This window comes from Drosophila rhopaloa, unplaced genomic scaffold (genome assembly GCF_018152115.1).
Source record: "Drosophila rhopaloa isolate 14029-0021.01 unplaced genomic scaffold, ASM1815211v1 contig_105, whole genome shotgun sequence".
Classification (NCBI taxonomy): Eukaryota; Metazoa; Arthropoda; class Insecta; order Diptera; family Drosophilidae; genus Drosophila; species Drosophila rhopaloa.
In genome coordinates, this window is record NW_025334979.1 from 604625 (window position 1) to 629177 (window position 24553).

At 41.7% G+C, this 24553-nt stretch overlaps 2 protein-coding genes across 2 annotated transcripts; both read right to left on the reverse strand.

Moving 5' to 3' along the window:
* Positions 1-332: 332 nt before the first annotated feature.
* LOC123038134 lies at positions 333-5696 on the reverse strand. The gene has a single exon (XM_044461828.1). It carries the CDS (start codon positions 5694-5696, stop codon positions 333-335), a length of 5364 nt encoding a protein of 1787 aa, XP_044317763.1.
* A 9248-nt stretch (positions 5697-14944) lies between these two features.
* On the reverse strand, positions 14945-20308 carry LOC123038135. The gene has a single exon (XM_044461832.1). It carries the CDS (start codon positions 20306-20308, stop codon positions 14945-14947), a length of 5364 nt encoding a protein of 1787 aa, XP_044317767.1.
* Positions 20309-24553: the final 4245 nt, after the last annotated feature.

Sequence of the window (24553 nt, forward strand, 5' to 3'; positions counted from 1 at the left end):
TTGGAAACGGCTTAAGTTTGGTAAAGTTATGGACTCTCTAAGTCCAATTTTTAGTCACTCTGTTACAAGTCCTCGGAAATCTAGAAATAACTGACATGAAAATGGGTTGGTGAAGAATAAACACGGTTTATTTCCGATTTGAGTGGACTGTATCTTAAGCTTTATTGAACCGACATGTTCCGCTGTAGTCGTCTTACTTATACATACATAAAAAACCAAAAAATCTCATAGTGATACAAAAAATACCTAAAATACTAAAAAAGGGCAAAAATACTATTTTGCATGGCACAAGTATAATATTTTGAATTCAAATTGTGGATGCATTCCGTTCATCAACATCCCGGGCCACCCTGAAACATGGTTTCTGAATTAGGCAGCAAAGCTAGCTTGGTGATGGGTCGCGTCATCTCTCCGGTAGACGTCTTAAGTTTCACAGCGCGTACAAGTCCATCTGGTCCATGATGAGCCTCCAATACACGGGCGAGAATCCAAGCTGCGGGTGGGAGATTTGAGTCCTTTACCAGGACTACATTGCCGACTGCGATGTTATGTTCCTTGTTGTTCCACTTTTGACGTTGCTGCAGCGATGTTAAATATTCCTGGTGCCAGCGCTTCCAAAAGCCCTGGTACATTGATTGTAAATGCTGCCAGTAGTCTAAGCGATTGATCGGCAAATGAGTTAGATCACCCTCTGGAACTGTTGTGAATGGGCGGCCAATTAAAAAGTGGGCCGGAGACAAGTAGGTGAGGTCAGTGTCAGGTGTGTAGCATAACGGTCTTGAGTTTACCACTGCACTGATCTGAACAATCAGAGTTTGCATCTGTTCAAAGGTTAGAACGGCTTTTCCCACAACGCGTCTCAGATGTAATTTAACTGAACGTACTGATGACTCCCACTTCCCTCCCCAATGTGGCGAATGGGGAGGTATGAAACTCCACTTAATTCCATCATTAGCCAACGATTGAGTTACGGTGTGTTGATGCTCCTGCGAAGATAGGTGTTGCTGCATCTCATCTAGAGCCCGTTTGGCACCAACAAAATTCGTGCCGTTGTCGCTGAAGATTTGCGAACATTTTCCTCGAAGGGACATGAAACGCCGAAGACATGCCAGGAATGTGTCTGTGCTAAGATCGGTGGCCAGTTCCAAATGTATGGCGGATGTTACAAGGCAGACGAAGAGACATATGTAGCCCTTAGTTTTTCGGGGATTGCGCCCTCTCCTTTCCTTGAGGATGAATGGTCCAGCGTAATCGCAGCCTGAGTGCTGGAAGGGTAGAGCCTCCGTTATACGAATCCCTGGTAGATCGGCCATGAATTGGTGCTCGGTGATATTGCGTTGGCGAAAGCACTTTATGCAGTTGTGTACCAGGTTCCTTATTAGGTTACGCGCGCCGAAAATCCAATATTTTTGACGCGTAATTACAAACAAAGCAGACACTCCTGGATGTAGATTTGCAATGTGTTCGTGTTCCAAAATCATCCTTGTGATGCGGTGCGATTTCGGAAGCAATATAGGATGTTTGACGTCAGCTGGTAATTGTGAGTTGCCCAAGCGTCCACCAACTCGAAGGAGGCCATCCTTGCCGGCAAACGGTGAGAGCTTGATCAACTGGGAGCGGCTGCGAAGTTGTTTATTTTCCGCCAGAAGATTACGATCCTCCATGAAGCATTTCTGAGCCTCTTGCAGGCAAAGAATGCGAGCAGCCTGAATCTCTTCATAGGTGAGTCTTGCCCCATTTGTCAGCGCTACAGTTTTAATGGCCCTGGTCCTTTGGATGAAGCGTAATGCGTAAGCTACAACGTGAACCAGTTTTGTCCAGGACGAGACCCGCTGAGTCAACGCTTCGATTGGTGAAAATGAGCCGCCTTGCTGAGTGGTTAATGCGGTGGACTTGACTTCTTCCTTGCCAGGATTATCTGAAAGGGAAGAACGGAACTTTGTACAGCTCAACTTTACCGAAAGCTTTTCTGGATCTTGCAGCCATGAAGGTCCCATCCACCATAAGTCGAAATGGAGAAGGTCTGCAGCAAGCATTCCTCGTGTGGCGCAGTCCGCCGGATTCTCCTTTGTGTTTACATGATGCCATGAACTGCGCGGCAACGCGTCGAGTATTTCTGAAGACCTGTTTGCTACAAATGTTTTGAGCTTCGATGGTGGATGTGAAAGCCAAGCCAAAACTATGGTTGAATCACACCATGCGTGTATTTTGATGTTCTTGTGTTGCAGAGAATCCTTGACTGATAATATTAGTCTGCTGAGTAGCAAAGCGCCACAGAGCTCGAGACGCGGTAAGGATTGCTGCTTCAGCGGAGCTACTCTGGTTTTTCCCGCTATGAGTGAAACAGATACGGTGCCATCTGCTCGTACCACTCTGCTGTAGATGACTGCGGAATATGCCTTAATGGAGGCATCTGAGAATCCATGCAGTTCGATGTGATCCCCATTGTTTTCTACAAATCGTGGCAGGCGTAGTTCTTGAAGTATGTATAAGTCGTTACGGCATTTGTTCCACCAGTCAGTAATTTTTGGAGGAAGCTCCGTGTCCCAGCCGAGATCCAGTAACCACAATTCTTGAAACAAAATTTTAAGCTGCACCACCACTGGCGACAGAATACCCAGCGGGTCAAAGATGCGTGCCACGTCAGAAAGCACTTGGCGTTTGGTGTTGTCCGGGTTTGGTGTAAGGCAAACTTTGTAGGATAACGTATCCTCTTCTGGATTCCAATGAATGCCAAGAACCTTTGCTGTAGGATTGGATCCTTTGTCTTGTACCTCGGTTGTAGAAGTAGCTCGGTCAGTGATACGTGATGAATTGGAAACCCATTTGCCAAGTTCCATGCCTGCACATTTCATTAATTGGATCAGCTCTTTTTGATTGCGAATTAGCTCTTCTTCTGTGTGTGCTCCTGTCAGTACGTCGTCCACATAAAATTGCTCCTTCAAGATCCTTGCAGCTGTGGGAAACTCGTGTTGGTGGTCGTGAGCTAACTGATCCAGGACTCTCACTGCCAAGAATGGTGCACTAGACGTGCCGTATGTTACCGTGGAAAGCTCATAGTGCTTGATAGGTGTGCTTTCGTCTTCTCTCCAAACAATACGCTGATAGCAACAATGGTTGGCAGCCACAAAGATTTGTCGATACATTTTGACAATATCTGCTGAAAAGACGAACTTGTACATTCTGAAACGCATACAAATCAAGAAGAGGTTTCGAAGAATGCTGGGTCCAATGTGTAGAGCATCGTTTAAGGATTTTCCATACGTATCCTTGAATGAGCCGTCAAATACTACCCTTAGCTTTTGGGTAATTACCGGATGATGAGGCAAGTAAAAATTTGGCCCTTTGTCAATGTCTCCTGGTGATAATTCCCGCATGTGACCTAACTGTAGGTACTCACGCATAAATTGTACGTACTGTGAGTGCAGATCGGGGTCCTTCTTTAGGCGGCGTTCTACACCCCTGAATCTTGCAAGTGCTCCTTGTAATGTATCCGAAAACTGTTCGTTGGAGTTTTTGAAAGGAAGTTCGACGATGTAACGCCCCTTTGAGTCCCGAGAATGTGTTTTCACAAAGTGCTGTTCAACTTCGTCGTCCTCTGGTTTTCCATGGAATTCCTGGTTGACATCCTCCAGCTCCCAAAAGCGCCGAAGAGTTGAGTCAATGTCAATAGCCGTGTGCATTGTTGTTGTGGATGAATAGCCGGTAGTGATGATAGATGTTATGACCCATCCAAAAATGGTCGAAATGGCGATGATGTTGCCCTGAACGTCGAACATCTTTTGACCGGTGAACACGGTCCAAACGTAATCACTGCCCAAGAGAATATCGACTGGCGCCAACGATTGATAGTTAGAATCCGCAAGCTCAAAGCCAGCGAATACCTTGAGTGCTGAGGCGTCGATATCGTGTCTTGCTAACGTGGAGGTAATTTTGCTGAGTACGTGTGCACGTACCTTCATTGTATGATCGGAGATCCTTGACTGCATGTCCAGTGTGCTGCAGCCTCTAGTTGTCTCTGCCTTGATCGATGAAATTCCAGACACCAAAATGCGTGAGGGCGAGCGTGACAGACCAAGTGCCTGTACGCACCTCTCTGAGATGTACGACAGTTCCGAACCACTGTCCAAAAGTACCCGACATGTAGTGTGCGATCCTTGTGCGTTTTTAACAAACACCAGAGCTGTTGGCAATGCACTTTTCCTTAGCCCTTGGGGCCGTGTAGCCGTTGTTGATCCGTTGCACAAGGACTCAACTGTGGGAGCCACTTGCGCACGAGCAATATGGCTGATGGTCCCCGCAGCCTCTTCGGGAGCGCTTGAGATGTGCTTTTCATCAGTGTGTGGCTGTGTCGTGGTCACAGCGGCTTGCGATCCAGAAATATCTACATGTAGGAGAGAGTGGTGGCGATTATGGCAAAACCTGCATGTAAATTTGGATTCACACTTGCGTGATACATGACCATGCTTAAGGCAGTTGAAACACAATGATTTTGCCTTAACAAATGTGCGTCTCTGCTCGATGGATGCTTCAGCAAACTTTGGGCAACCGTAGATTTTGTGCTCCTTGGAGTTACATTTCGCACAAGCATTTTCTTCCATCGATACTAAAGCGTGTGACGAACGCTTTGCTTTGCTTGGTTGTGGGCCACCCTTGAAGTCGATGTCCGAGTCACTTTTGCTGAGCTCGAATTCCTCGCAGCGTCGGTCTAAAAACTTGAGTAAATCATTCACAGACGGAGATTCAAGTTCCCGGCTTCCCTCAATCCATTTGCGTCGAGTTTCAGCGTCGATCTTGGCCAGAATGAAGTGTATGATCCAGCAGTCCCTGTTAGTTTGCCCTGCTGCATCCAATCCTCGTACAATCTCCGTGGCTCCGTCGGTCACCTTGCGCAGAACTGTAACGTCTGCCTTGGATGTCGAAGGGAGATTCACAAACGTTTCCAGCAGAGTGTTGACAATGTGACGTGGTCTGTTGTATCGATCAATTAGGCAACTCCAAGCAGCCTCGTACGCAGCATCCGTTATTGGCATATGACGAATCAAATCAGATGCTTCTCCCGTAATATACGTTTTTAAGTAGTGGAACTTTTGAATTGCTGTCAAATGCTGCTTGCTATGGATCGTACTCTCGAAGATGTTTTTAAAGGCTGGCCACTCCTTGTAGTCACCAGTGAACACTTTGATGTGAATTTTTGGCAGTTCGTTGTGCATTACATTTGCTGCCGAGTTTGCCCTCAAAAACGTTGATTGTTGCTCAGCTAAACGCTCATTCAGTTCCTGTTGTTGTTGTAGAAAACGAGCCAGGCTTTCGTTTCCCCATCCAGATGAACTTGATGCGGCATCGCCAAGGTTGCCAGATTGCCTACCGCCGCTGCCTTCTCTGTCGCTCTCATTAGATGATTGACAGCGCCGTTTGATGGTGTGAAACAATGTGTTTGCTTGCAAGTACTTATCCTCGTATCTCTCGTTGTCGATGGCTGGATCGACATACCCCTCATTTTCTTCATAAAGGGCCATTTGATCGCTAATGGTCTCAAACTCCTTCCAAACGTTGTTGAGCCTTTCCAATGAGACTGTGATTTCATCAATTTCCCAGTTTGATCCCGCACGTGGATCTTGTGACGCCGTTAGCAAGCGCGTAATACTTGCCTTCGCACGGCTTCTTGCTGCCTTCAAAAGCTTTAATTGATCCATGTTAATCAATTGCTCGATCCGGCTCGAATGACCAAATATATGGTGAAGAATAAACACGGTTTATTTCCGATTTGAGTGGACTGTATCTTAAGCTTTATTGAACCGACATGTTCCGCTGTAGTCGTATTACTTATACATACATAAAAAACCAAAAAATCTCATAGTGAAACCGCAGTACAGAAAATACCTAAAATACTAAAAAGGGCAAAAATAGTATTTTGCATGGCACAAGTATAATATTTCAAATTCAAATTGTGGATGCATTCCGTTCATCAACATGGGTCAAAAAGTTAATCGACGTTAAGTTGAAAAATTTGAATGCAGATTTTTAGAGAATCGAATCAGAAGTCTTTAGAGGTATGCCACTTTGCAATCGGCTTTAGCTTCGTAAAGTTATGGACTCTCGAAGTTCAATTTTGGGTCAAAGTTAAACAAGTCAAGTTAGAAATAACTGACATTAAAAACACCAAAGTTATGACATTTCCAAACGTTCAGTTATATGGCAGCTATAGGATATAGTCGGCCGATCCTTATGAAATTCGGCATGTCGGATTGATTAGCCAAATATAAAACCAATAGAAAATCCCAACATTCTAACTTTACAAACACCAAAGTTATGGCATTTCCGATCAATCAGTTATATGGCAGCTATAGGATATAGTCGGCCGATCCTTATGAAATTCGGCATGTCGGATTGATTAGCCAAATATAAAACCCTTAGAAAATCCCAACATTCTAACTTTACAAACACCAAAGATATGGCATTTCCGATCAATCAGTTATATGGCAGCTATAGGATATAGTCGGCCGATCCCGACCGTTCCGACATATATACTGCGTGCAAAGGAAAGAAGGGTATGTGCAAAGTTTCAATTCGATAGCTTTAAAACTGAGAGACTAGTTTGCGTAGAAACAGACAGACGGACAGACAGACGGACAGACAGACGGACAGACAGACGGACAGACAGACGGACAGACAGACGGACAGACAGACGGACAGACAGACGGACAGACAGACGGACAGACGGACATGGCTATATCAACTCAGGAGGTGATCCTGATCAAGAATATATATACTTTATAGGGTCGGAGATGTCTCCTTCACTGCGTTGCACACTTTTGACCAAAATTATAATACCCTCTGCAAGGGTATAAAAATTTGAATGCAGATTTTTAGAAATCGAATCAGAAGTCTTTAGAGGTATGCCACTTTGGAAACGGCTTAAGTTTAGTAAAGTTATGGACTCTCTAAATCCAATTTTTAGTCACTCTGTTACAAGTCCTCGGAAATCTAGAAATAACTGACATGAAAATGGGTCAAAATATTAATCGACGTTAAATTGAAAATTTTGAATGCAGATTTTTAGAGAATCGAATCAGAAGTCTTTAGAGGTATGCCACTTTGGAATCGGCTTTAGCTTGGTAAAGTTATGGACTCTCGAAGTTCAATTTTGGGTCAAAGTTAAACAAGTCAAATTAGAAATAACTGACATGAAAATGGGTGAAAAATTTGATCAAAGTTAAATTGAAAAATTTGAATGCAGATTTTTAGAGAATCGAATCAGAAGTCTTTAGAGGTATGCCACTTTGGAATCGGCTTTAGCTTGGTAAAGTTATGGACTCTCGAAGTTCAATTTTGGGTCAAAGTTAAACAAGTCAAATTAGAAATAACTGACATGAAAATGGGTGAAAAATTTGATCAACGTTAAATTGAAAAATTTGAATGCAGATTTTTAGAGAATCGAATCAGAAGTCTTTAGAGGTATGCCACTTTGGAATCGGCTTAAGTTTGGTAAATTTATGGACTCTCGAAGTTCAATTTTGGGTCAAAGTTAAACAAGTCAAATTAGAAATAACTGACATTAAAAACACCAAAGTTATGACATTTCCAATCGTTCAGTTATATGGCAGCTATAGGATATAGTCGGCCGATCCTTATGAAATTCGGCATGTCGGATTGATTAGCCAAATATAAAACCCTTAGAAAATCCCAACATTCTAACTTTACAAACACCAAAGATATGGCATTTCCGATCAATCAGTTATATGGCAGCTATAGGATATAGTCGGCCGATCCCGGCCGTTCCGACATATATACTGCGTGCAAAGGAAAGAAGGGTATGTGCAAAGTTTCAATTCGATAGCTTTAAAACTGAGAGACTAGTTTGCGTAGAAACAGACAGACGGACAGACAGACGGACAGACAGACGGACAGACAGACGGACAGACAGACGGACAGACAGACGGACAGACGGACATGGCTATATCAACTCAGGAGGTGATCCTGATCAAGAATATATATACTTTATAGGGTCGGAGATGTCTCCTTCACTGCGTTGCACACTTTTGACCAAAATTATAATACCCACTGCAAGGGTATAAAAATTTGAATGCAGATTTTTAGAGAATCGAATCAGAAGTCTTTAGAGGTATGCCACTTTGGAAACGGCTTAAGTTTAGTAAAGTTATGGACTCTCTAAATCCAATTTTTAGTCACTCTGTTACAAGTCCTCGGAAATCTAGAAATAACTGACATGAAAATGGGTCAAAATATTAATCGACGTTAAATTGAAAATTTTGAATGCAGATTTTTAGAGAATCGAATCAGAAGTCTTTAGAGGTATGCCACTTTGGAATCGGCTTTAGCTTGGTAAAGTTATGGACTCTCGAAGTTCAATTTTGGGTCAAAGTTAAACAAGTCAAATTAGAAATAACTGACATGAAAATGGGTGAAAAATTTGATCAAAGTTAAATTGAAAAATTTGAATGCAGATTTTTAGAGAATCGAATCAGAAGTCTTTAGAGGTATGCCACTTTGGAATCGGCTTTAGCTTGGTAAAGTTATGGACTCTCGAAGTTCAATTTTGGGTCAAAGTTAAACAAGTCAAATTAGAAATAACTGACATGAAAATGGGTGAAAAATTTGATCAACGTTAAATTGAAAAATTTGAATGCAGATTTTTAGAGAATCGAATCAGAAGTCTTTAGAGGTATGCCACTTTGGAATCGGCTTAAGTTTGGTAAATTTATGGACTCTCGAAGTTCAATTTTGGGTCAAAGTTAAACAAGTCAAATTAGAAATAACTGACATTAAAAACACCAAAGTTATGACATTTCCAATCGTTCAGTTATATGGCAGCTATAGGATATAGTCGGCCGATCCTTATGAAATTCGGCATGTCGGATTGATTAGCCAAATATAAAACCCATAGAAAATCCCAACATTCTAACTTTACAAACACCAAAGTTATGGCATTTCCGATCAATCAGTTATATGGCAGCTATAGGATATAGTCGGCCGATCCTTATGAAATTCGGCATGTCGGATTGATTAGCCAAATATAAAACCCTTAGAAAATCCCAACATTCTAACTTTACAAACACCAAAGATATGGCATTTCCGATCAATCAGTTATATGGCAGCTATAGGATATAGTCGGCCGATCCCGGCCGTTCCGACATATATACTGCGTGCAAAGGAAAGAAGGGTATGTGCAAAGTTTCAATTCGATAGCTTTAAAACTGAGAGACTAGTTTGCGTAGAAACAGACAGACGGACAGACGGACAGACGGACATGGCTATATCAACTCAGGAGGTGATCCTGATCAAGAATATATATACTTTATAGGGTCGGAGATGTCTCCTTCACTGCGTTGCACACTTTTGACCAAAATTATAATACCCTCTGCAAGGGTATAAAAATTTGAATGCAGATTTTTAGAGAATCGAATCAGAAGTCTTTAGAGGTATGCCACTTTGGAAACGGCTTAAGTTTGGTAAAGTTAAGGACTCTCTTAGTCCAATTTTTAGTCACTCTGTTACAAGTCCTCGGAAATCTAGAAATAACTGACATGAAAATGGGTCAAAATATTAATCGACGTTAAATTGAACAAGAAAGGAAAGCTAACTTCGGGCGGAGCCGAAGTTGATATACCCTTGCAGAATATTCTGTAAATTATATTCTCCAAAATTATTTATATGATGCATTCTTAATACTCATAAAAAATTCCAACTTCAACTTTAAAAACACCAAAGTTATGTCATTTCCAATCGTTCAGTTATATTGCAGCTATAGGATATAGTCGGCCGATCCTTATGAAATTTGGCAGGTCGGATTGATTGGCCAAAAATAAAACCCATAGATAATCCCAACTTCCTAACTTTAACAACAACAAAGTTATGGCATTTCCAATCGTTCAGTTATATGGCAGCTATAGGATATAGTCGGCCGCTCCTTATGAAATTTGGTAGGTCGGATTGATTGGCCAAAAATAAAATCCATAGAAAATCCCAACTTCCTAACTTAACAAACACCAAAGTTATGGCATTTCCGATCAATCAGTTATATGGCAGCTATAGGATATAGTCGGCCGATCCTTATGAAATTTGGTGGGTCGGATTGATTGGCCAAATATAAAACCCATAGAAAATCCCAACTTTCTAACTTTACAAACACCAAAGTTATGGCATTTCCGATCAATCAGTTATATGGCAGCTATAGGATATAGTCGGCCGATCCTTATGAAATTTGGTAGGTCGGATTGATTGGCCAAATATAAAACCCATAGAAAATCCCAACTTTCTAACTTTACAAACACCAAAGTTATGGCATTTCCGATCAATCAGTTATATGGCAGCTATAGGATATAGTCGGCCGATCCTTATGAAATTTGGTAGGTCGGATTGATTGGCCAAATATAAAACCCATAGAAAATCCCAACTTCCTAACTTTACAAACACGAAAGTTATGGCATTTCCGATCAATCAGTTATATGGCAGCTATAGGATATAGTCGGCCGATCCCGGCCGTTCCGACTTATATACTGCGTGCAAAGGAAAGAAGGGTGTGTGCAAAGTTTCAATCCGATAGCTTTAAAACTGAAAGACTAGTTTGCGTAGAAACAGACAGACGGACAGACTGACAGACGGACAGACGGACAGACGGACAGACGGACATGGCTATATCAACTCAGGAGGTGATCCTGATCAAGAATATATATACTTTATAGGGTCGGAGATGTCTCCTTCACTGCGTTGCACACTTTTGACCAAAATTATAATACCCTCTGCAAGGGTATAAAAATTTGAATGCAGATTTTTAGAGAATCGAATCAGAAGTCTTTAGAGGTATGCCACTTTGCAATCGGCTTTAGCTTGGTAAAGTTATGGACTCTCGAAGTTCAACTTTGGGTCAAAGTTAAACAAGTCAAATTAGAAATAACTGACATGAAAATGGGTGAAAAATTTGATCAACGTTAAATTGAAAAATTTGAATGCAGATTTTTAGAGAATCGAATCAGAAGTCTTTAGAGGTATGCCACTTTGGAATCGGCTTAAGTTTGGTAAATTTATGGACTCTCGAAGTTCAATTTTGGGTCAAAGTTAAACAAGTCAAATTAGAAATAACTGACATGAAAATGGGTCAAAAATTTGATCAACGTTAAATTGAAAAATTTGAATGCAGATTTTTAGAGAATCGAATCAGAAGTCTTTAGAGGTATGCCACTTTGCAATCGGCTTTAGCTTCGTAAAGTTATGGACTCTCGAAGTTCAATTTTGGGTCAAAGTTAAACAAGTCAAGTTAGAAATAACTGACATTAAAAACACCAAAGTTATGACATTTCCAAACGTTCAGTTATATGGCAGCTATAGGATTTAGTCGGCCGATCCTTATGAAATTCGGCATGTCGGATTGATTAGCCAAATATAAAACCCATAGAAAATCCCAACATTCTAACTTTACAAACACCAAAGTTATGGCATTTCCGATCAATCAGTTATATGGCAGCTATAGGATATAGTCGGCCGATCCTTATGAAATTCGGCATGTCGGATTGATTAGCCAAATATAAAACCCTTAGAAAATCCCAACATTCTAACTTTACAAACACCAAAGATATGGCATTTCCGATCAATCAGTTATATGGCAGCTATAGGATATAGTCGGCCGATCCCGGCCGTTCCGACATATATACTGCGTGCAAAGGAAAGAAGGGTATGTGCAAAGTTTCAATTCGATAGCTTTAAAACTGAGAGACTAGTTTGCGTAGAAACAGACAGACGGACAGACAGACGGACAGACAGACGGACAGACAGACGGACAGACAGACGGACAGACAGACGGACAGACAGACGGACAGACAGACGGACAGACAGACGGACAGACGGACATGGCTATATCAACTCAGGAGGTGATCCTGATCAAGAATATATATACTTTATAGGGTCGGAGATGTCTCCTTCACTGCGTTGCACACTTTTGACCAAAATTATAATACCCTCTGCAAGGGTATAAAAATTTGAATGCAGATTTTTAGAGAATCGAATCAGAAGTCTTTAGAGGTATGCCACTTTGGAAACGGCTTAAGTTTAGTAAAGTTATGGACTCTCTAAATCCAATTTTTAGTCACTCTGTTACAAGTCCTCGGAAATCTAGAAATAACTGACATGAAAATGGGTCAAAATATTAATCGACGTTAAATTGAAAATTTTGAATGCAGATTTTTAGAGAATCGAATCAGAAGTCTTTAGAGGTATGCCACTTTGGAATCGGCTTTAGCTTGGTAAAGTTATGGACTCTCGAAGTTCAATTTTGGGTCAAAGTTAAACAAGTCAAATTAGAAATAACTGACATGAAAATGGGTGAAAAATTTGATCAAAGTTAAATTGAAAAATTTGAATGCAGATTTTTAGAGAATCGAATCAGAAGTCTTTAGAGGTATGCCACTTTGGAATCGGCTTTAGCTTGGTAAAGTTATGGACTCTCGAAGTTCAATTTTGGGTCAAAGTTAAACAAGTCAAATTAGAAATAACTGACATGAAAATGGGTGAAAAATTTGATCAACGTTAAATTGAAAAATTTGAATGCAGATTTTTAGAGAATCGAATCAGAAGTCTTTAGAGGTATGCCACTTTGGAATCGGCTTAAGTTTGGTAAATTTATGGACTCTCGAAGTTCAATTTTGGGTCAAAGTTAAACAAGTCAAATTAGAAATAACTGACATTAAAAACACCAAAGTTATGACATTTCCAATCGTTCAGTTATATGGCAGCTATAGGATATAGTCGGCCGATCCTTATGAAATTCGGCATGTCGGATTGATTAGCCAAATATAAAACCCATAGAAAATCCCAACATTCTAACTTTACAAACACCAAAGTTATGGCATTTCCGATCAATCAGTTATATGGCAGCTATAGGATATAGTCGGCCGATCCTTATGAAATTCGGCATGTCGGATTGATTAGCCAAATATAAAACCCTTAGAAAATCCCAACATTCTAACTTTACAAACACCAAAGATATGGCATTTCCGATCAATCAGTTATATGGCAGCTATAGGATATAGTCGGCCGATCCCGGCCGTTCCGACATATATACTGCGTGCAAAGGAAAGAAGGGTATGTGCAAAGTTTCAATTCGATAGCTTTAAAACTGAGAGACTAGTTTGCGTAGAAACAGACAGACGGACAGACGGACAGACGGACATGGCTATATCAACTCAGGAGGTGATCCTGATCAAGAATATATATACTTTATAGGGTCGGAGATGTCTCCTTCACTGCGTTGCACACTTTTGACCAAAATTATAATACCCTCTGCAAGGGTATAAAAATTTGAATGCAGATTTTTAGAGAATCGAATCAGAAGTCTTTAGAGGTATGCCACTTTGGAAACGGCTTAAGTTTGGTAAAGTTAAGGACTCTCTTAGTCCAATTTTTAGTCACTCTGTTACAAGTCCTCGGAAATCTAGAAATAACTGACATGAAAATGGGTCAAAATATTAATCGACGTTAAATTGAACAAGAAAGGAAAGCTAACTTCGGGCGGAGCCGAAGTTGATATACCCTTGCAGAATATTCTGTAAATTATATTCTCCAAAATTATTTATATGATGCATTCTTAATACTCATAAAAAATTCCAACTTCAACTTTAACAAGAAAGGAAAGCTAACTTCGGGCGGAGCCGAAGTTGAAATACCCTTGCAGAATATTCTGCAAATTATATTCTCCAAAATTATTCATATGATGCATTCTTAATACTCATAAAAAATCCCAGCTTCCTAACTTTAAAAACACCAAAGTTATGGCATTTCCAATCGTTCAGTTATATAGCAGCTATAGGATATATTCGGCCGATCCTTATGAAATTTGGTACGTCGGATTGATTGGCCAAATATAAAACTTATAGAAGGTCCCAACTTCCTAACTTAACAAACACCAAAGTTATGGCATTTCCGATCAATCAGTTATATGGCAGCTATAAGATATAGTCGGCCGATCCCTATGAAATTTGGTAGGTCAGATTAATTGGCCAAATATAAAACCCATAGAAAATCCTAACTTCACAAACACCAAAGTTATGGCATTTCCGATCAATCAGTTATATAGCAGCTATAGGATATAGTCGGCCGATCCTTATGAAATTTGGTACGTCGGATTGATTGGCCAAATATGAAACCCATAGAAGGTCCCAACTTTCTAACTTAACAAACAGCAGAGTTATGGCATTTCCGATCAATCAGTTATATGGCAGCTATAGGATATAGTCGGCCGATCCCGGCCGTTCCGACTTATATACTGCGTGCAAAGGAAAGAAGGGTGTGTGCAAAGTTTGAATTCGATATCTTTAAAACTGAGAGACTAGTTCGCGTAGAAACAGACAGACGGACAGACAGACGGACAGACAGACGGACAGACAGACGGACAGACGGACAGACGGACAGACGGACATGGCTATATCAACTCAGGAGGTGATCCTGATCAAGAATATATATACTTTATAGGGTCGGAGAAGTCTCCTTCACTGCGTTGCACACTTTTGACCAAAATTATAATACCCTCTGCAAGGGTATAAAAATTTGAATGCAGATTTTTAGAGAATCGAATCAGAAGTCTTTAGAGGTATGCCACTTTGGAAACGGCTTAAGTTTGGTAAAGTTATGGACTCTCTAAGTCCAATTTTTAGTCACTCTGTTACAAGTCCTCGGAAATCTAGAAATAACTGACATGAAAATGGGTTGGTGAAGAATAAACACGGTTTATTTCCGATTTGAGTGGACTGTATCTTAAGCTTTATTGAACCGACATGTTCCGCTGTAGTCGTCTTACTTATACATACATAAAAAACCAAAAAATCTCATAGTGATACAAAAAATACCTAAAATACTAAAAAAGGGCAAAAATACTATTTTGCATGGCACAAGTATAATATTTTGAATTCAAATTGTGGATGCATTCCGTTCATCAACATCCCGGGCCACCCTGAAACATGGTTTCTGAATTAGGCAGCAAAGCTAGCTTGGTGATGGGTCGCGTCATCTCTCCGGTAGACGTCTTAAGTTTCACAGCGCGTACAAGTCCATCTGGTCCATGATGAGCCTCCAATACACGGGCGAGAATCCAAGCTGCGGGTGGGAGATTTGAGTCCTTTACCAGGACTACATTGCCGACTGCGATGTTATGTTCCTTGTTGTTCCACTTTTGACGTTGCTGCAGCGATGTTAAATATTCCTGGTGCCAGCGCTTCCAAAAGCCCTGGTACATTGATTGTAAATGCTGCCAGTAGTCTAAGCGATTGATCGGCAAATGAGTTAGATCACCCTCTGGAACTGTTGTGAATGGGCGGCCAATTAAAAAGTGGGCCGGAGACAAGTAGGTGAGGTCAGTGTCAGGTGTGTAGCATAACGGTCTTGAGTTTACCACTGCACTGATCTGAACAATCAGAGTTTGCATCTGTTCAAAGGTTAGAACGGCTTTTCCCACAACGCGTCTCAGATGTAATTTAACTGAACGTACTGATGACTCCCACTTCCCTCCCCAATGTGGCGAATGGGGAGGTATGAAACTCCACTTAATTCCATCATTAGCCAACGATTGAGTTACGGTGTGTTGATGCTCCTGCGAAGATAGGTGTTGCTGCATCTCATCTAGAGCCCGTTTGGCACCAACAAAATTCGTGCCGTTGTCGCTGAAGATTTGCGAACATTTTCCTCGAAGGGACATGAAACGCCGAAGACATGCCAGGAATGTGTCTGTGCTAAGATCGGTGGCCAGTTCCAAATGTATGGCGGATGTTACAAGGCAGACGAAGAGACATATGTAGCCCTTAGTTTTTCGGGGATTGCGCCCTCTCCTTTCCTTGAGGATGAATGGTCCAGCGTAATCGCAGCCTGAGTGCTGGAAGGGTAGAGCCTCCGTTATACGAATCCCTGGTAGATCGGCCATGAATTGGTGCTCGGTGATATTGCGTTGGCGAAAGCACTTTATGCAGTTGTGTACCAGGTTCCTTATTAGGTTACGCGCGCCGAAAATCCAATATTTTTGACGCGTAATTACAAACAAAGCAGACACTCCTGGATGTAGATTTGCAATGTGTTCGTGTTCCAAAATCATCCTTGTGATGCGGTGCGATTTCGGAAGCAATATAGGATGTTTGACGTCAGCTGGTAATTGTGAGTTGCCCAAGCGTCCACCAACTCGAAGGAGGCCATCCTTGCCGGCAAACGGTGAGAGCTTGATCAACTGGGAGCGGCTGCGAAGTTGTTTATTTTCCGCCAGAAGATTACGATCCTCCATGAAGCATTTCTGAGCCTCTTGCAGGCAAAGAATGCGAGCAGCCTGAATCTCTTCATAGGTGAGTCTTGCCCCATTTGTCAGCGCTACAGTTTTAATGGCCCTGGTCCTTTGGATGAAGCGTAATGCGTAAGCTACAACGTGAACCAGTTTTGTCCAGGACGAGACCCGCTGAGTCAACGCTTCGATTGGTGAAAATGAGCCGCCTTGCTGAGTGGTTAATGCGGTGGACTTGACTTCTTCCTTGCCAGGATTATCTGAAAGGGAAGAACGGAACTTTGTACAGCTCAACTTTACCGAAAGCTTTTCTGGATCTTGCAGCCATGAAGGTCCCATCCACCATAAGTCGAAATGGAGAAGGTCTGCAGCAAGCATTCCTCGTGTGGCGCAGTCCGCCGGATTCTCCTTTGTGTTTACATGATGCCATGAACTGCGCGGCAACGCGTCGAGTATTTCTGAAGACCTGTTTGCTACAAATGTTTTGAGCTTCGATGGTGGATGTGAAAGCCAAGCCAAAACTATGGTTGAATCACACCATGCGTGTATTTTGATGTTCTTGTGTTGCAGAGAATCCTTGACTGATAATATTAGTCTGCTGAGTAGCAAAGCGCCACAGAGCTCGAGACGCGGTAAGGATTGCTGCTTCAGCGGAGCTACTCTGGTTTTTCCCGCTATGAGTGAAACAGATACGGTGCCATCTGCTCGTACCACTCTGCTGTAGATGACTGCGGAATATGCCTTAATGGAGGCATCTGAGAATCCATGCAGTTCGATGTGATCCCCATTGTTTTCTACAAATCGTGGCAGGCGTAGTTCTTGAAGTATGTATAAGTCGTTACGGCATTTGTTCCACCAGTCAGTAATTTTTGGAGGAAGCTCCGTGTCCCAGCCGAGATCCAGTAACCACAATTCTTGAAACAAAATTTTAAGCTGCACCACCACTGGCGACAGAATACCCAGCGGGTCAAAGATGCGTGCCACGTCAGAAAGCACTTGGCGTTTGGTGTTGTCCGGGTTTGGTGTAAGGCAAACTTTGTAGGATAACGTATCCTCTTCTGGATTCCAATGAATGCCAAGAACCTTTGCTGTAGGATTGGATCCTTTGTCTTGTACCTCGGTTGTAGAAGTAGCTCGGTCAGTGATACGTGATGAATTGGAAACCCATTTGCCAAGTTCCATGCCTGCACATTTCATTAATTGGATCAGCTCTTTTTGATTGCGAATTAGCTCTTCTTCTGTGTGTGCTCCTGTCAGTACGTCGTCCACATAAAATTGCTCCTTCAAGATCCTTGCAGCTGTGGGAAACTCGTGTTGGTGGTCGTGAGCTAACTGATCCAGGACTCTCACTGCCAAGAATGGTGCACTAGACGTGCCGTATGTTACCGTGGAAAGCTCATAGTGCTTGATAGGTGTGCTTTCGTCTTCTCTCCAAACAATACGCTGATAGCAACAATGGTTGGCAGCCACAAAGATTTGTCGATACATTTTGACAATATCTGCTGAAAAGACGAACTTGTACATTCTGAAACGCATACAAATCAAGAAGAGGTTTCGAAGAATGCTGGGTCCAATGTGTAGAGCATCGTTTAAGGATTTTCCATACGTATCCTTGAATGAGCCGTCAAATACTACCCTTAGCTTTTGGGTAATTACCGGATGATGAGGCAAGTAAAAATTTGGCCCTTTGTCAATGTCTCCTGGTGATAATTCCCGCATGTGACCTAACTGTAGGTACTCACGCATAAATTGTACGTACTGTGAGTGCAGATCGGGGTCCTTCTTTAGGCGGCGTTCTACACCCCTGAATCTTGCAAGTGCTCCTTGTAATGTATCCGAAAACTGTTCGTTGGAGTTTTTGAAAGGAAGTTCGACGATGTAACGCCCCTTTGAGTCCCGAGAATGTGTTTTCACAAAGTGCTGTTCAACTTCGTCGTCCTCTGGTTTTCCATGGAATTCCTGGTTGACATCCTCCAGCTCCCAAAAGCGCCGAAGAGTTGAGTCAATGTCAATAGCCGTGTGCATTGTTGTTGTGGATGAATAGCCGGTAGTGATGATAGATGTTATGACCCATCCAAAAATGGTCGAAATGGCGATGATGTTGCCCTGAACGTCGAACATCTTTTGACCGGTGAACACGGTCCAAACGTAATCACTGCCCAAGAGAATATCGACTGGCGCCAACGATTGATAGTTAGAATCCGCAAGCTCAAAGCCAGCGAATACCTTGAGTGCTGAGGCGTCGATATCGTGTCTTGCTAACGTGGAGGTAATTTTGCTGAGTACGTGTGCACGTACCTTCATTGTATGATCGGAGATCCTTGACTGCATGTCCAGTGTGCTGCAGCCTCTAGTTGTCTCTGCCTTGATCGATGAAATTCCAGACACCAAAATGCGTGAGGGCGAGCGTGACAGACCAAGTGCCTGTACGCACCTCTCTGAGATGTACGACAGTTCCGAACCACTGTCCAAAAGTACCCGACATGTAGTGTGCGATCCTTGTGCGTTTTTAACAAACACCAGAGCTGTTGGCAATGCACTTTTCCTTAGCCCTTGGGGCCGTGTAGCCGTTGTTGATCCGTTGCACAAGGACTCAACTGTGGGAGCCACTTGCGCACGAGCAATATGGCTGATGGTCCCCGCAGCCTCTTCGGGAGCGCTTGAGATGTGCTTTTCATCAGTGTGTGGCTGTGTCGTGGTCACAGCGGCTTGCGATCCAGAAATATCTACATGTAGGAGAGAGTGGTGGCGATTATGGCAAAACCTGCATGTAAATTTGGATTCACACTTGCGTGATACATGACCATGCTTAAGGCAGTTGAAACACAATGATTTTGCCTTAACAAATGTGCGTCTCTGCTCGATGGATGCTTCAGCAAACTTTGGGCAACCGTAGATTTTGTGCTCCTTGGAGTTACATTTCGCACAAGCATTTTCTTCCATCGATACTAAAGCGTGTGACGAACGCTTTGCTTTGCTTGGTTGTGGGCCACCCTTGAAGTCGATGTCCGAGTCACTTTTGCTGAGCTCGAATTCCTCGCAGCGTCGGTCTAAAAACTTGAGTAAATCATTCACAGACGGAGATTCAAGTTCCCGGCTTCCCTCAATCCATTTGCGTCGAGTTTCAGCGTCGATCTTGGCCAGAATGAAGTGTATGATCCAGCAGTCCCTGTTAGTTTGCCCTGCTGCATCCAATCCTCGTACAATCTCCGTGGCTCCGTCGGTCACCTTGCGCAGAACTGTAACGTCTGCCTTGGATGTCGAAGGGAGATTCACAAACGTTTCCAGCAGAGTGTTGACAATGTGACGTGGTCTGTTGTATCGATCAATTAGGCAACTCCAAGCAGCCTCGTACGCAGCATCCGTTATTGGCATATGACGAATCAAATCAGATGCTTCTCCCGTAATATACGTTTTTAAGTAGTGGAACTTTTGAATTGCTGTCAAATGCTGCTTGCTATGGATCGTACTCTCGAAGATGTTTTTAAAGGCTGGCCACTCCTTGTAGTCACCAGTGAACACTTTGATGTGAATTTTTGGCAGTTCGTTGTGCATTACATTTGCTGCCGAGTTTGCCCTCAAAAACGTTGATTGTTGCTCAGCTAAACGCTCATTCAGTTCCTGTTGTTGTTGTAGAAAACGAGCCAGGCTTTCGTTTCCCCATCCAGATGAACTTGATGCGGCATCGCCAAGGTTGCCAGATTGCCTACCGCCGCTGCCTTCTCTGTCGCTCTCATTAGATGATTGACAGCGCCGTTTGATGGTGTGAAACAATGTGTTTGCTTGCAAGTACTTATCCTCGTATCTCTCGTTGTCGATGGCTGGATCGACATACCCCTCATTTTCTTCATAAAGGGCCATTTGATCGCTAATGGTCTCAAACTCCTTCCAAACGTTGTTGAGCCTTTCCAATGAGACTGTGATTTCATCAATTTCCCAGTTTGATCCCGCACGTGGATCTTGTGACGCCGTTAGCAAGCGCGTAATACTTGCCTTCGCACGGCTTCTTGCTGCCTTCAAAAGCTTTAATTGATCCATGTTAATCAATTGCTCGATCCGGCTCGAAGGACCAAATATATGGTGAAGAATAAACACGGTTTATTTCCGATTTGAGTGGACTGTATCTTAAGCTTTATTGAACCGACATGTTCCGCTGTAGTCGTCTTACTTATACATACATAAAAAACCAAAAAATCTCATAGTGATACAAAAAATACCTAAAATACTAAAAAAGGGCAAAAATACTATTTTGCATGGCACAAGTATAATATTTTGAATTCAAATTGTGGATGCATTCCGTTCATCAACATGGGTCAAAAAGTTAATCGACGTTAAGTTGAAAAATTTGAATGCAGATTTTTAGAGAATCGAATCAGAAGTCTTTAGAGGTATGCCACTTTGCAATCGGCTTTAGCTTCGTAAAGTTATGGACTCTCGAAGTTCAATTTTGGGTCAAAGTTAAACAAGTCAAGTTAGAAATAACTGACATTAAAAACACCAAAGTTATGACATTTCCAAACGTTCAGTTATATGGCAGCTATAGGATATAGTCGGCCGATCCTTATGAAATTCGGCATGTCGGATTGATTAGCCAAATATAAAACCAATAGAAAATCCCAACATTCTAACTTTACAAACACCAAAGTTATGGCATTTCCGATCAATCAGTTATATGGCAGCTATAGGATATAGTCGGCCGATCCTTATGAAATTCGGCATGTCGGATTGATTAGCCAAATATAAAACCCTTAGAAAATCCCAACATTCTAACTTTACAAACACCAAAGATATGGCATTTCCGATCAATCAGTTATATGGCAGCTATAGGATATAGTCGGCCGATCCCGACCGTTCCGACATATATACTGCGTGCAAAGGAAAGAAGGGTATGTGCAAAGTTTCAATTCGATAGCTTTAAAACTGAGAGACTAGTTTGCGTAGAAACAGACAGACGGACAGACAGACGGACAGACAGACGGACAGACAGACGGACAGACAGACGGACAGACAGACGGACAGACAGACGGACAGACAGACGGACAGACAGACGGACAGACGGACATGGCTATATCAACTCAGGAGGTGATCCTGATCAAGAATATATATACTTTATAGGGTCGGAGATGTCTCCTTCACTGCGTTGCACACTTTTGACCAAAATTATAATACCCTCTGCAAGGGTATAAAAACACCAAAGTTATGTCATTTCCAATCGTTCAGTTATATTGCAGCTATAGGATATAGTCGGCCGATCCTTATGAAATTTGGCAGGTCGGATTGATTGGCCAAAAATAAAACCCATAGATAATCCCAACTTCCTAACTTTAACAACAACAAAGTTATGGCATTTCCAATCGTTCAGTTATATGGCAGCTATAGGATATAGTCGGCCGATCCTTATGAAATTTGGTAGGTCGGATTGATTGGCCAAAAATAAAATCCATAGAAAATCCCAACTTCCTAACTTAACAAACACCAAAGTTATGGCATTTCCGATCAATCAGTTATATGGCAGCTATAGGATATAGTCGGCCGATCCTTATGAAATTTGGTGGGTCGGATTGATTGGCCAAATATAAAACCCATAGAAAATCCCAACTTTCTAACTTTACAAACACCAAAGTTATGGCATTTCCGATCAATCAGTTATATGGCAGCTATAGGATATAGTCGGCCGATCCTTATGAAATTTGGTAGGTCGGATTGATTGGCCAAATATAAAACCCATAGAAAATCCCAACTTTCTAACTTTACAAACACCAAAGTTATGGCATTTCCGATCAATCAGTTATATGGCAGCTATAGGATATAGTCGGCCGATCCTTATGAAATTTGGTAGGTCGGATTGATTGGCCAAATATAAAACCCATAGAAAATCCCAACTTCCTAACTTTACAAACACGAAAGTTATGGCATTTCCGATCAATCAGTTATATGGCAGCTATAGGATATAGTCGGCCGATCCCGGCCGTTCCGACTTATATACTGCGTGCAAAGGAAAGAAGGGTGTGTGCAAAGTTTCAATCCGATAGCTTTAAAACTGAGAGACTAGTTTGCGTAGAAACAGACAGACGGACAGACTGACAGACGGACAGACGGACAGACGGACAGACGGACATGGCTATATCAACTCAGGAGGTGATCCTGATCAAGAATATATATACTTTATAGGGTCGGAGATGTCTCCTTCACTGCGTTGCACACTTTTGACCAAAATTATAATACCCTCTGCAAGGGTATAAAAATTTGAATGCAGATTTTTAGAGAATCGAATCAGAAGTCTTTAGAGGTATGCCACTTTGCAATCGGCTTTAGCTTGGTAAAGTTATGGACTCTCGAAGTTCAACTTTGGGTCAAAGTTAAACAAGTCAAATTAGAAATAACTGACATGAAAATGGGTGAAAAATTTGATCAACGTTAAATTGAAAAATTTGAATGCAGATTTTTAGAGAATCGAATCAGAAGTCTTTAGAGGTATGCCACTTTGGAATCGGCTTAAGTTTGGTAAATTTATGGACTCTCGAAGTTCAATTTTGGGTCAAAGTTAAACAAGTCAAATTAGAAATAACTGACATGAAAATGGGTCAAAAATTTGATCAACGTTAAATTGAAAAATTTGAATGCAGATTTTTAGAGAATCGAATCAGAAGTCTTTAGAGGTATGCCACTTTGCAATCGGCTTTAGCTTCGTAAAGTTATGGACTCTCGAAGTTCAATTTTGGGTCAAAGTTAAACAAGTCAAGTTAGAAATAACTGACATTAAAAACACCAAAGTTATGACATTTCCAAACGTTCAGTTATATGGCAGCTATAGGATTTAGTCGGCCGATCCTTATGAAATTCGGCATGTCGGATTGATTAGCCAAATATAAAACCCATAGAAAATCCCAACATTCTAACTTTACAAACACCAAAGTTATGGCATTTCCGATCAATCAGTTATATGGCAGCTATAGGATATAGTCGGCCGATCCTTATGAAATTCGGCATGTCGGATTGATTAGCCAAATATAAAACCCTTAGAAAATCCCAACATTCTAACTTTACAAACACCAAAGATATGGCATTTCCGATCAATCAGTTATATGGCAGCTATAGGATATAGTCGGCCGATCCCGGCCGTTCCGACATATATACTGCGTGCAAAGGAAAGAAGGGTATGTGCAAAGTTTCAATTCGATAGCTTTAAAACTGAGAGACTAGTTTGCGTAGAAACAGACAGACGGACAGACAGACGGACAGACAGACGGACAGACAGACGGACAGACGGACATGGCTATATCAACTCAGGAGGTGATCCTGATCAAGAATATATATACTTTATAGGGTCGGAGATGTCTCCTTCACTGCGTTGCACACTTTTGACCAAAATTATAATACCCTCTGCAAGGGTATAAAAATTTGAATGCAGATTTTTAGAGAATCGAATCAGAAGTCTTTAGAGGTATGCCACTTTGGAAACGGCTTAAGTTTAGTAAAGTTATGGACTCTCTAAATCCAATTTTTAGTCACTCTGTTACAAGTCCTCGGAAATCTAGAAATAACTGACATGAAAATGGGTCAAAATATTAATCGACGTTAAATTGAAAATTTTGAATGCAGATTTTTAGAGAATCGAATCAGAAGTCTTTAGAGGTATGCCACTTTGGAATCGGCTTTAGCTTGGTAAAGTTATGGACTCTCGAAGTTCAATTTTGGGTCAAAGTTAAACAAGTCAAATTAGAAATAACTGACATGAAAATGGGTGAAAAATTTGATCAACGTTAAATTGAAAAATTTGAATGCAGATTTTTAGAGAATCGAATCAGAAGTCTTTAGAGGTATGCCACTTTGGAATCGGCTTAAGTTTGGTAAATTTATGGACTCTCGAAGTTCAATTTTGGGTCAAAGTTAAACAAGTCAAATTAGAAATAACTGACATTAAAAACACCAAAGTTATGACATTTCCAATCGTTCAGTTATATGGCAGCTATAGGATATAGTCGGCCGATCCTTATGAAATTCGGCATGTCGGATTGATTAGCCAAATATAAAACCCGTAGAAAATCCCAACATTCTAACTTTACAAACACCAAAGTTATGGCATTTCCGATCAATCAGTTATATGGCAGCTATAGGATATAGTCGGCCGATCCTTATGAAATTCGGCATGTCGGATTGATTAGCCAAATATAAAACCCTTAGAAAATCCCAACATTCTAACTTTACAAACACCAAAGATATGGCATTTCCGATCAATCAGTTATATGGCAGCTATAGGATATAGTCGGCCGATCCCGGCCG

Coding starts and splice junctions, on each gene's coding strand:
- LOC123038135 (XM_044461832.1), bottom strand. CDS start 20,308: ATGGATCAATTAAAGCTTTTGAAGGCAGCAAGAAGCCGTGCGAAGGCA.
- LOC123038134 (XM_044461828.1), bottom strand. CDS start 5,696: ATGGATCAATTAAAGCTTTTGAAGGCAGCAAGAAGCCGTGCGAAGGCA.